General features: G+C 35.4%; 2 protein-coding genes across 2 annotated transcripts; both read left to right on the forward strand.

Annotated features, from left to right (window-relative positions):
- Nucleotides 1–4,008: 4,008 nt before the first annotated feature.
- Nucleotides 4,009–4,950, forward strand: LOC118628267 (olfactory receptor 8K5). The gene has a single exon (XM_036259109.1). The coding sequence runs from the start codon at nucleotides 4,009–4,011 to the stop codon at nucleotides 4,948–4,950; it is 942 nt and encodes a 313-aa protein (XP_036115002.1).
- Nucleotides 4,951–10,142: 5,192 nt separating this feature from the next.
- On the forward strand, nucleotides 10,143–11,093 carry LOC118628219 (olfactory receptor 8K1). The gene has a single exon (XM_036259038.1). The coding sequence runs from the start codon at nucleotides 10,143–10,145 to the stop codon at nucleotides 11,091–11,093; it is 951 nt and encodes a 316-aa protein (XP_036114931.1).
- Nucleotides 11,094–13,366: the final 2,273 nt, after the last annotated feature.

Here is a 13,366-nt window from a genome sequence, read left to right on the forward strand (position 1 = left end):
TTTAAATGAAACCCAAAACGAAAACATGAAGGAAGATGGGGAAAAAAGCTTTCTCATATTTCCATGGTCACCCGAGTAGATGCTGTTAGACTCATAAGAGATGCAACTGACCATTGATCACCAGGAAGTCTACAAAGGCAGACAGAGTCACAGCTAACAAACCATAGAATACTGAGGCTATATTGTTAAGGAGGTAGACATTTCTGCAACTTAGATCTATGTTTAGCTGAAAATTTCCCTCAATCCTTACACATATGAAAATCATAGAGGAGGAGGGTATGAGTAACATTTATGAGAGATTGATTATACTATTTTAAATTAGATTTTGCTCTCAGTGAGGTTGTACTGAACACTATCCAAGAGTGCTGAGATCTCAACTCAGAAAACACTGCAGTCGAGACAATCATTATAGTAATACATTGCATTACGATCATTGTTACAGGTTTGTCATATGAAAGAACAAGGCATATAGATCACTCATTTAAAGATAAGGTGTTAATTTCAAATGTCCTTATCAATCATGTGACTGAGCAAATCACATGGTTTATCTGAGCTCAGTGTCCTCTGAATATGAGAATAGATTATCTATCTCATACAAGTCAGTGATCTATCTTTAACCTAGTGCTTACTACATATTTTTATTTCAATAATGAATTCAAAGAAAAATTCTATGTAATACAGTTTATAAGTTTATCATGATTCTTGGAATTGTGCTGGTTTCTTCGGGATAAGGTAGACGTCAAAGTGTTTTCGATGGTTACTTTAATCATTGACTCTGTGAGTGAGTACCTTTACATCATGTAGGTCTTCAGGGACTGTTCAGATCATTTCTGTTGTTTTGTTTCTTTCCTTGAATTGTCCCTCACATTTTCTCACTAGGGAATGTGTAGGGTGTGCTGGGTAATTAGCAGGCACCACAAGGCAATATTTTTAAAATCTCTCAGATGATTTGAACATAAATAACATACAACTTCTTCAGTAAGCATCTCAAAGAAGGATAAGCATAAATTTTCCCTACTTAAAGTTAAAGTAAGAGTAATTTAGGAGAAGAAAATTCAATTCTTCATTAAAGGTGAGTAGATAGGAATTGTGTTTCATTATTACCTGAGTGTTGATAATTTTTCATGATTCCTGTCTTATAATTATGAACCTTCTTATGGTCACTGACAGCTGATTATAAAATATCACAAAATTAATTTTCTTCTTTGTTAGCTGGGATTCCCTGGCATAGAATAGTATTTTTAGGGTCTTAAATCTTATGAATTACCTAAATATCACAGATCTATTTGATGGTAGCATTTGGGTATTGCAAGTAAAGAGGAAGTTAGGATTTTCAATAAAAATACAGATTCCCAACTACACTGCATTTCAGATTAAAATTACAAATAATTTTAATATGTAATATTTGATAACTTATTTTATGTAAAAATATTCTATGTGATTTTGGGGAAAAGTATTTTAATATATGTATTACCCATGCAAGATTTTATAAACTGCAGATAATTTTACTACAAAGATTTATATATATATATATATATGTATACAGATAAACTCCCATGATAAACTTGCATATTGTTTTCGTTGTTTGCTTTTTTTCCCTACTGGCTGCTTACTACTCAGTTTGCTTATTTTCAAAGTAGGCTTTACTCACTGACTATATTGTACATTAAAAGTCTTTAACAGGGTATATTCCATATTAAGTGTTCTTACCACAGTAAAATTAAAATGTAAATTTCAAAAACAAAAAATGAACAGGGTCAAGGAATCTGGACATCTTCCAAGAGAGGTAATGACTGACCTTAACAATGGAGATAAACTCAAATGACACTAGAATCATTCTTAGCAAAGCAGCGAAGACTTCAGTGTGGTAGGATTGGCACTGGAATTCTGAATTCTTTTGCTTAAGCCAGTGCATCTCTCATTCTATAAAAAAACCCACCTTACCAGGTCCTGCAATAGTTCTTATTTGGAGAGAAGAAAGAACTTGAAAGCAGAATGGGATCAATGGAGAAAGAGCGCACACCTTCATCTAGGAAAGAAGGCTAGAAGTAGGAGGGGGCTCATAAATGTCCATAGCTTCCTCCCCCAGCCCCTCCCATTTGCTACTCTTTAGATCAGACTGGCTAAATGGACACAAAAAAGTGATAGAGTCCTAGAATTCTGCCACCAGCCAGAGGGTGGCTCCTGGCTCAGCTGCTTTAAATTGTAGGTTTGGACTTTGTGCTGGGCTCCCAGAAGTTTCTGCCTACTAGTTGTCCAGTCTAAAGCTGAGCATCCCGTTACATAATTCTGTTTTGTATTTTGACTGGCTGAATATTTTGAATGCCATTTACTCTTCCAATTGAAAATCATACTTACAGAGTTCCAGATTTTCACTGACGAGAACTCAGTGGGAGAGGAAGAGAACACAAGTGGATGAGCTGAAGCAGCCTGGCTGTCTTCAGTCAGGGCAGTTCCATGTTGTTTTCCTGACTTCCCAGGTCAATTGTATGAAATGAAGAGGTCAGGACTTACTACCAAAACCTTTGAAAATCACAGTATTCTACTCTATATATATTCCACTGTGCAATTGAAGAAATAAACTGATAGTAAGATGAGCTATAATAAACGCTCAAATAAATATTTTAAATGCTTTACATACCCTATCATATTCACAATGGAGGAATAAATAAATGCACATAAATAGCATGTTAGAAGAAAAGGCCATATAAAATTAAATATTTAAAATGCCTAAATATTGATATAAACCATCTATTTTAGCAGAAATAGATCCAGATCTTATGCTTCTTGAAGCATAGACTAATTTGAAGTTTTTTTTTTTTTAAAAAAAGGTCATGCATGTAAGTTAAGTCATTAATGTGAATATTTATTTAGAATGGAAAAAGAATTTAAAAAATGTTAGTTGTCAATAAACAAGTAGTCACAAATATAAAATTTTAAATATAATATTTTTATTAGTAAAAAATATTGCATCTCAGTGTATTGGGTGGTAAGAGAGTTCTTAGAAGCCATTCCAACACCAGAATACATAGCATCACTCAATGATAAATTTGACTCTTATAAATACACTCACTAAACATCAAATACAGTATTATTAACTCAGTATCTCCTTCGCTAGACCCCACAGGTTTGTACACAGGGCATTGCACTATGGTATTAGTTGAATATGATGGAGTCAAAGTTGGAATGGAAAGGGAAAGTAAGCTTGATTGAGGTTAAAATATCTTCTTACATTTGCAACTTTTACAAAGATGGACATATCACTTTGTGAGTGTATTGCTAAGGCCCCAACTAGAAAAGAGCAAATGAGGGACCCAAAATCTTAAACTTTATTAATGTCATATTATTTGTCTCTTTTTTAAAAATATGTTTTTATTTATTTTTAGAGAGAAAAGGAGAAGAAGAAATAGAAACATCTATGAGAGAGAAACATCATTCATTGGCTGCCCCCAATGCACCCCCTACTGAAGATCGAGTCTGAAACCCGGGCATGTACCCTGAACCAGAATCAAACCAGTGACCTCTTAGTGCATGGGTGATGCACAATCCACTGAGCCACACCTGCCAGGCTGGTCTCTCTCTTTAGAAAATAAAAATTCCACAAGAATTCTCAGACAGAAATGTAAGTATACTAAAGAAAAATTTTGATGTCATTGTATAGATTAAATAAATGTGTATATATATATATATATATATATATATATATATATATATATATATATATATATGGCTTTTTAAAAAATCAGTGGATATGTTCCAAATATTGTTGACTCCAGTTAGAGTATAATCTGTCATAACAGTGCATGCGTTTCATGTACATCTCTTCCCTTGGGAAGTAAAAGATTCTATCACATAATTTAATTTTAAAATCAGATGTGGGAATTATTTTCTATCCCCTATTATCAAAAAATTGTTCAATCTGTCTGCTAAGATTATAATTATGTTTAGATGACATTACATGAAAGCTAATAACACCCCTCTGTTTCTTTATAGAGCTATCTGCACTCAATGAGCCAACAGAATCTAACATCACTGACTGCATTCATCCTGATGGGAGTCTCAAGGCAGCCTGAGCTCCAGGTTCTGCTTTTCATGGTCTTTCTCATCATCTATACAATCACAGTAGTAGGCAACCTCGGCATGATCATCTTGACCCAGGTAGACTCCCGCCTGCACACACCTATGTATTTTTTTATCAAACATCTGGCTTTCATTGATCTTGGCAATTCTACTGTCATTTGTCCCAAGATGCTGGCGAATTTTGTTGTGGATCAAAATGAAATTTCATATTATGCATGTGCCACACAGTTGGCTTTCTTTCTTTTGTTTATTATCAGTGAATTTTTCATCTTGTCAGCCATGGCCTATGACCGCTGTTTGGCCATCTGTAAACCTTTGCGCTACAATGTTATTATGTCCCAGAGACATTGTCGTGTGCTGGTGGGCATTCCATACCTCTATAGTACCTTTCAGGGTCTTATGTTCACTATTAAGATTTTTACATCATCCTTTTGTGGCTCTAATGTCATAAATCATTTCTACTGTGATGATGTTCCTCTGTTACCTTTGCTCTGTTCAAATGCACAAGAAATAGAATTGTTGATCATACTATTTTCAACATTTAATTTGCTCTCCTCCCTGCTGGTAGTTTTGGTATCTTACATTCTGATTCTAATTGCCATATTTCGAATGCATTCTAGAGAGGGCAAGAGGAAAGCTTTTTCCACATGTGGTTCTCATCTGACAGTAGTGGTTATATTCTATGGGTCTCTACTATTTATGTACACACAGCCCAAATCCACTCACTCCTTTTATACTGATAAAATGGCCTCTGTGTTTTATACTTTAGTGATCCCTATGCTTAATCCCTTGATATACAGCTTAAGGAACAAAGAGGTAAAAAATGCCTTCCATAGGGTCTTTAAGAATCAATGCAAACTTTGTATTTAATATTCAAAATGGAATATTGTTCTAATAAACTCTGATAAAGGTAAATGTCACTTAATATTTCATATGTCTATATAATTACATTCTTTTTGACTGCAGAGCAAACATTAATTATAATGCACAGATTGTTTCCCTAATATTTAGCCAAATTAATCCTCATATTTTAGATCTCAATTAAATGACACTTCCTCCTTAGCATTTCTTGTATTTGATTCAATGTTTCTTTTAGTAATCTCATAGAACTTGACTTGTCTCCCAATTGAGACACTTACTAAATTTTTCCTCGGTAAATTATGTATTCATCTCTGCCTTTTTATTATTATATTTCAGTCAAGGATTTTTTCAATTTTGTTTTTATTCTGTTTTCCGAACCTAAATCAACAGTGTAAATAAAGTAAGTGTCTTGCAGGCAGCATATAGTTGGATCCTGATTTTCTTTTAAATCTATTCTGCCAATCTCTGCCTTTGGAGAGTTCCATTCATGTAAATTTAAATTAGTTACAGAAATGATGACATACTTCTGGCATGCTGCTTTTTGTCTCCCAGACAGCATCTCTTTTTCGTGTTGCTCATCTTTTCCTCCATTACAAGGTCTCCTTGAGTTTGTAGCTGAACACTAAATTGGTCACAAGTAAGTGAAAGTCCACAAGGCTGTTAAGAATGATCAGGGAGCCCTGGCTGGTTTGGCTCAGCGGTTGGAGCGTCGGCCCACAGACCATAGAGGCCCCAATTTGGTTCCCGCTAAGGGCATGTATCTCAGTTGCAGTTTGTCCCTGGCCCCGGCTGGGGTCGTGTGGGTGGCAACCACTCGATGTGTCTCTCTCACATGGATGTTTCTCTCTCTCTTCCTCCTTCTCTCCCTCCTGCTCTATCTGAAGATAAATGCAAAAATGTCCCCGGGTGAGAATAACAAAAAAAATGAAAAAGGAATGATCAGGGAATTGTAAATTGAACAATTCCAGAGATCACACAAGGCAGGCAGATATCAGAGTTCTGAAATACAGAGAATAGAGTCCTTGTTCAACACCCAGGCATCTAGTAGAGATCTCAGAAATAAAAGTTACTTAAGACTGCTACTCCTATAGTTTAAAAATAAGCCTCGAAAAGAACTATCTGATCCTTGTTTAAAACATTAAAGATTCTTTTAGGAAGACAGAGAAATATTACAGCACTCGTTAACATACAATTCACAAAATTCACCATCCAATCACAAATACTAGATATATGTGAAAGCAGGAACATGGGGTCTCACTCAGAAGATGATTAACATAGATCTTGAAATAACAGTGATGATGGAATTATGAGGCAAAGACTTTAAAACATACATAAGTTTGTTGTGTAAGCCCTGACATTTGCGTTTGTTTTTCATCTTCTTTTTGTAATGCAAGTTCCTGATTAAGGTTTTTGATGTCCATGCATCAATTTCAAAAAGGCCTCCATTTCAGAAACTGCTATCTTTTTTTTTCCCAATTACAGTTTAGTTTCAGGTGTAGTGCATAGTTTTTAGATCATTACATACTTTACAAAGTGGCCCCCCTAATATTTCCAGTACCCACCTGGCACCATACATAATTATTGCAATATTATTGACTATATGCCATATGTTGTACTTTACATCTCTGTTACTATTTTGTGACTACCAATTGTACTTCTTAATCCCTTCACCTTTTGCAGGGACCCCTTGTGCACGATTGGTGGGAATGAAGATTGGTGCAGTGACTATGGAAAACAGTGTGAAGGTTCCTCAAAAATTTAAGACTATAACTGCCATATGACCCAGCAATTCTACTTCTGGGTATATATCTGAAGAAACACAAATTACATATTTGAAAAATTATATGCACCTCTATGTTCATTGCAGTGTTATTTACAATAGCCAAGCTATGGAAGCAACCCATGTGCCCATCAGTACAGGAGTGGATAAAAAGGGGTGGTACATATATATACAATGGAATACTACTTGGCCATAAAAAAAGAATGAAATCTTACCATTTACTACAGCATGTATGGACCTAGAGGGTATTATGCTAAGTAAAATAAGTCAGACAAAGACAATGTCATATTATTTCACTTATATGTAGAATGTGAAGAGCAAAATAAATGGACAAACAAAATAGAAACAGACTTATAGATACAGAGTCAGACTGATGGTTGCCAGAGAGGAGGAGGTTTAGGGGGCCAGGTGAAAAGACTACTCTCTTTAAGAAACAGGTTGCCAGCCACACAACTAGATAGAGTCAGGTTGCCTCCCCACCATGGAGGTCCCTTGGTGTTTGGCTCCAGATGTGCTGTGTAATTTCCAGGTCTCGTGAGTAATAAAGTATATTTCTTTCAAGTTTCCTGATGGTTATTGCTGAAGGGCACCTCATGATCATAATAACAACTACAAGGGCTGGCCCATCCACACCACTGGATATCGACAGGCCGAGACCAGTACAAAATAATGCTCAATATCATTGAATGATGCAATGACAACACTAATTTTTTGAGAAGACAAATAAAAGATTAAAAAGTAACCTAATGGGACTTCTAGAGGTTAAAAATGCAATATTAGATGTGAGCACATATTTATTGAGTAAGAGCGATAGCAGATTATACACTGAAAAAGAAATGATAGCTACACTGAAACATATCACAGTAGATGCTACCCAAAACGAACCCAGAGATAGAGCAAAATACAAAGTAAACATCATGAAAATAGTCTCAGTGATCTGTAGAACAATAACAAGCTACATACCATACATTTAAATGTGGGTTCAAGTTGAAAGAATGAACGACAATTGGACAGACAAACCATTGGGAGAAATGTGTCCAAAATTTCTTCCAAATTTATTTTTGTAAAAAAACCTCTATACTCCCAAAGATATTAGGAGCTAAGATAATGCTAAGAAAAATAAACAGAAAGAAAATTAAACCAAAGCACATCACTATTAAATGTTTGCAAACCAACAATAACAAAAAATACTTAAAAACAAATACTGTAAAGATGAAAGATACTTTATAAACAGAAGAAAATATTTACTATTGATTTATTGGCAGATACAAGTCATAAGACATGGTTTTATGTCAGCTGAATGTTGCATAATTTTTTAAGAAGTCAATTTCATTTACTCATACATTGTATGTGTGTATAATGTAACTAATATGTGCATGATTATTATGCAACTAAGATACTGACAAAGGCATAGTTATAATTTCAGTGCGTAGTGATACTGCATAATTTATTTTTTTCAGTTAGACCCAGGTACAACATACTTTCAACTTTTCTTAGTGGGATATTTTGAGAATAATTAACAGAAATCCAGGGTATTCTTTCCCTCAGGTAATTACATGCAATCCTTTTATCAGATTCAGACTTTAATAAGTGAGTGTCAGGAGGGTAGAAAAACACTTAAATACATCCTCCTACAAGTGGAGATTAAAGCAGTAGGAAGTCAGAGCAGGTTCTCCACTCAGGTGAGTAGAAAACACTGGTCTGGAAATTTCCCAGGGCAGGCAGCTTAAACTGGATTATCACCGAAGATCTTGAAGAGCATTATGCTCTGCAAAACTGTGTTTTCTTTTTTCTTTGCAATATACATTTCTGTCATCAGTAGAATTAATGTGTAGGACAGACCTGACCCTTTGTACTGTCCATTTACATCATTTCAGTTTTCAAAAGAACTTACTGTGTTAGTCATCTATGGTAACAAGGGTTTTGTCTGTATTTATTTAGGAAGTGTTCCTTTTGTCCCACTTTTCATTTCCCGTCAATTCAGGGAGACCTCAATATAAAGGAAGCATTGTGTTTATAAAAATATATTCCAAAGACATATGAATTTATCGGAATCCTGCCTCCATCATCTACTATCTGAGTGACCATGGTTAATTTATTTCACTCCCTGTGCCTCAGTTTCCTTGACTCTCACATGGATATGGTTATACTATCCACTCCCTACAGCTATTGTGTGGCTCATATGCGTTTATATATGTAAAGTGCTCAGAAAAGTGCCTGGCACACAAGGAGTTCTTTATCAGTGCTTGAGGGTCATTTGTATTTTTCTTTCCATGCATTTCCATTAAGCGTTCATGAATAATCAGAATGGCCAATACATTTTTGCAGAACAGGGATATATGATTAGAAAATCATCAGAAGTGTTTCTATAGGCAGAATCAACAGATGTGCCAAATGAGAACTAAGATGTTAATAACAAAATCCTAAAATTAACTTATGGCCTTACATTTTTAAAAATATGTTTTTATGGATTTTTTTAGAGAGAGAGGAAGGGAGAGAGATAGAAACATCCATGTGAGAGAGATACATCTATTGGCTGCCTCCTGCATCCCTCCTACCGGGGATCGAGCCCACAACCCAGGCAAGGGCCCTGATCAGGATTTTTGTCAATCACTCTACAAACAGATTAGAAAGTCTTTTGTCTTGCTACTTGAAACAGACACAATGATTGTCAATAACATAAGGTATATGGTCTAGGTGTCTATGTTTACAAATTACTTCAAATATTTAAAAAAGCTGAAATAGAATGGATAGGTCTTATGACATACTTAAGGTGACTTTGGATCAAAAATAAAATATATGTATCATAATAGCTGTCTCAAAACAACCACTTCGAAATAGCATGCCCCTTTTAAAAGCATAGTTTACCGAAGTTTCAATGGATGTGTATGTTGAGTCAGCCTCTATCAATAGTGATGTTATCAGCCAGAAATATTTGAGGACACATCCCGGGGCCTTACTCTTCCCAGCAAGCGCCCAGATACTCCCCTACCAAAGCCAACACTGCAGCAGAGCAAAGGAAGGCAAAAGCAGGGCTATTCAAGCAGTTAGTTACCTAGGTCACCCAGGGCTTTGCAAAAGGGAACTTTAGAGGTGAGGCAGCCTAGCTCTTTCTCTCATTGTGTAGCTGTACTACTTTATTCAAGATGGAAGTCATTGAAATGGACGACTTGGCAATCAAAAAGTTATTGTCAGAAACGTACAGTAGAATCACAAAAGCTAATTGCCAGGCACTGACCAACCCTACAATGTGAGTGTATGTATGTATAGTTTGGGCCTGATGGGAAGAGGAATCTCTATAATTTAAGACGCAGAAAATGTTTTTGTATCTTATTCATTATGTATTAATTTCTCTGAGAAGATAGCATCTCAAATACAAGCATTGATTTTATACCTTAGCCAGGTTACCTAGAAGAGCTACATGGAGAACCAAAATCATACTTCAGTGACCGAGGTGACTGAATTTATTCTCATGGGGATCACTGACAACCCTGGGCTGCAGGCACCTCTCTTTGGAATCTTCTTGGTCATATACTTGATCACAGTGATGGGCAATCTGGGCATGGTTATCTTGACCCATTTGGACTCCAAGCTACATACGCCTATGTACTTTTTCCTTAGACATTTGTCAATTACTGATCTTGGTTACTCCACGGTTATTGGCCCCAAAATGATGGCAAACTTTGTGATGCATAAAAATACAATTTCCTACAATTGGTGTGCCACCCAGCTGGCATCATTTGAAATTTTCATTATCACTGAACTGTTTATTCTATCAGCAATGGCCTATGATCGCTATGTAGCCATTTGCAAACCTCTTCTCTACGTGGTTATCATGGCAGAGAAAGTGCGTTGGGTGCTGGTATTGACTCCTTATCTCTACAGCACATTTGTGTCACTATTTCTAACAATTAAGTTATTTAGACTGTCCTTCTGTGGCTCTAACATCATTCGTTATTTTTACTGTGACAGCGTCCCTCTGATATCCATTCTCTGTTCCGACACACGTGAACTGGAATTGATCATTTTGATCTTTTCAGGCTGTAATTTGCTCTCTTCCCTGTTGATAATTCTTGTATCCTATATGTTTATTCTTGTGGCCATTCTCAGAATGAAGTCAACTGCGGGGAGGTACAAAGCCTTCTCCACCTGCAGCTCCCATCTGACAGTGGTGGTTGTGTTCTATGGGACATTATTGTTTATCTACCTGCAACCCAAATCCAGCCATACTTTTGATATTGATAAAATGGCCTCTGTATTTTACACCCTGGTGATCCCTATGCTGAATCCATTGATCTATAGCCTAAGGAACAAAGAAGTAAAAGATGCACTGAAAAGAACTTTAACTAATCAGTGCAAAATCCCTACTTAATACCTTAATATTCAGTTGCAAAAGTGGGTCTTTGTTTAATATTGTAGGTCTAATTACAACATCAAAAGGCAGAAAGGGTTTACCAAGCTGTGTTCTTCATCTGGATAAAACATTTTCTCTGATGACGCCCTGTATTCTTCTTCACTTCAATTAGATAAATACATATTGTAGTCAAACAATCTAAATTTTGAGTTATTTTTCAAAGTCAGATGGGAACTTATATTATTTAGAAATAAGGCAAATCACATAAAATTTTTGGTTGAACTTAGACTTGCAGAAGTAAACAAAAGAGTCTTAAATATTTTAAATGGTGTGAAATTAACCAGAAAATTAGTAATATATATATTTTATAGTAGTCACTGTGTATTAAAGGTAAATAAGATTAAACCAAGAAGAATGTGTGGACAACACAAGAGGCAAGAAAGTAAGTAAACGTGTGATTGATCATAACACAGCATGAACAACTTGTTTCAAGAATGTAGGCTTATTAATCATTGTCAGCCTAATAAATTTGATTTTAAAAAAGAATCTAGGCTCTATAGGAAATAAACCATGTCACCTCAAAATGAAATTTTCATATCAGATTACATTAAAAATTATTATCTCAAGGGTAAAGTGGACATATGGGAAGAATTTTTCACTAGGAACCATAAAAAATGTTGGTTAATTCTGGGTCCCCCTTAACAGATCCTCACACTACGGCTAACTTTGATTTATGAAAGCCCCCTGAGAAACAAGTTGACTTTGGATTTGCAAACTCAAGAAAAATGAGTTAACTAGTCATCTGCTGGGATGACATTAATATTTTGACCAATCTATAGCAGTGACAACAAAGATTAAAGATAACTGATACTACACAGGGTTAATTGCATTTTTACTCATATCTATTTTGTCTTCTTCATTAGCTTGTGTACAAAATGACAATATTTTGCATGGTCTCTGCTCACACAATGCTTCATTCATATAATGCACCCACGCAGCAAATGTCTACATTCCTTACAACTTAGTATTCTCCCTGTTGTTCAAATAGAACATTTTAAAACTTTAAAATATATACACTACCCCAATTATGCTTGTTTTAACCTACCCTTATATTCCAAGTAAAAATTGTGGGTAATTAAAACAGTACGTGAACCGAGTTCTCTTTATCTCAGACCCATGCGTATTATTTCCCGTTTACTGATATACTGGAGTTTACTTTATTAAGCATTGACCTTAAGTTTTCTTGCCACACACACAAAAATATGATATAAACAATGTGAGGTGATGAATGTGGTAACTAAATTGATTACTATAATAATTTTATAATATACACATATATCAAAATGTTATGTTGTAAGCCTGAAATATATACAAATTTTATTTATAAATTGTAACATCAATAAAGCATTTTTAATTTTTTTAAAAATAAAATAAAACAAACTGAAAAAACTAAATATAATATAAAATTGCATTCTCTAGTAATATCTATTTTGTTTACCATGTTAGCTTCTGATCTGTCCCTAAGCGTATTTATTGTCATGAATGCATTTTATTTTCTAGAGCAACATTTTACACTATGCTGCAAAAACTTGGTCACGTATATTTTCTCCAAATTCTGTTATTTCCACTATTTTTCACAACCTAAAGTAAAGTTAAATGGTATTGAGAGCATTCTCCAGTATCATCCATATAGAAAGGGCTTTAAAAAATTGTAATACATACAAGAACCAAACTGTTAATGTCAGTTACCTTTGGGAAGCAGAGTGGGGTTGGTTGGGAGGGGGGATTATTTGAGGGGATGGTGCACTTTCACTTTTTAGCCTACATTATTCCAGCTGGTTTATACAGTGATACCTCGGTTCTCGAACATAATTCGTTCCAGGAGGACGGTCGAGAACCAAATTGTTCAAGAACCGAAGCAATGAAACCCGATAGGAAATAATGGAAACTGGATTAATTCATTCCAAGCCCCAGAAAATGCCTATTTACTGGCCTAATTTGTATATAATATGTAGAAAAACATAAGTCTCAACAAGAAATAAAAGTGTACAGTATGTCTAAGGGTTAAATTCAGTGTAAAGCGTGACTCTCTCCACAAAGCGTGACTCTCTCCACAAAGCGTGACTCTCTCTGCACTCACACTGATGACGCAAGCAAGGCGCGCTGGGCCGAATGAACGCCATTCGGCTCAACTCGGCTCATCTCAGAAGTTCGAGTTCCAAATATTTGTTCGGATTCCAAGACAAAAGTTTCTCGAATCTCCTGGTCGAATACCGATTTGGTCGAAAATC

Source organism: Molossus molossus, unplaced genomic scaffold, assembly GCF_014108415.1.
Source record: "Molossus molossus isolate mMolMol1 unplaced genomic scaffold, mMolMol1.p scaffold_m16_p_13, whole genome shotgun sequence".
NCBI lineage: Eukaryota > Metazoa > Chordata > Mammalia > Chiroptera > Molossidae > Molossus > Molossus molossus.

What these genes read in the sequence shown, in the direction of transcription:
- LOC118628267 (XM_036259109.1), top strand. Translation starts at nt 4,009, where the DNA reads ATGAGCCAACAGAATCTAACATCACTGACTGCATTCATCCTGATGGGA.
- LOC118628219 (XM_036259038.1), top strand. Translation starts at nt 10,143, where the DNA reads ATGGAGAACCAAAATCATACTTCAGTGACCGAGGTGACTGAATTTATT.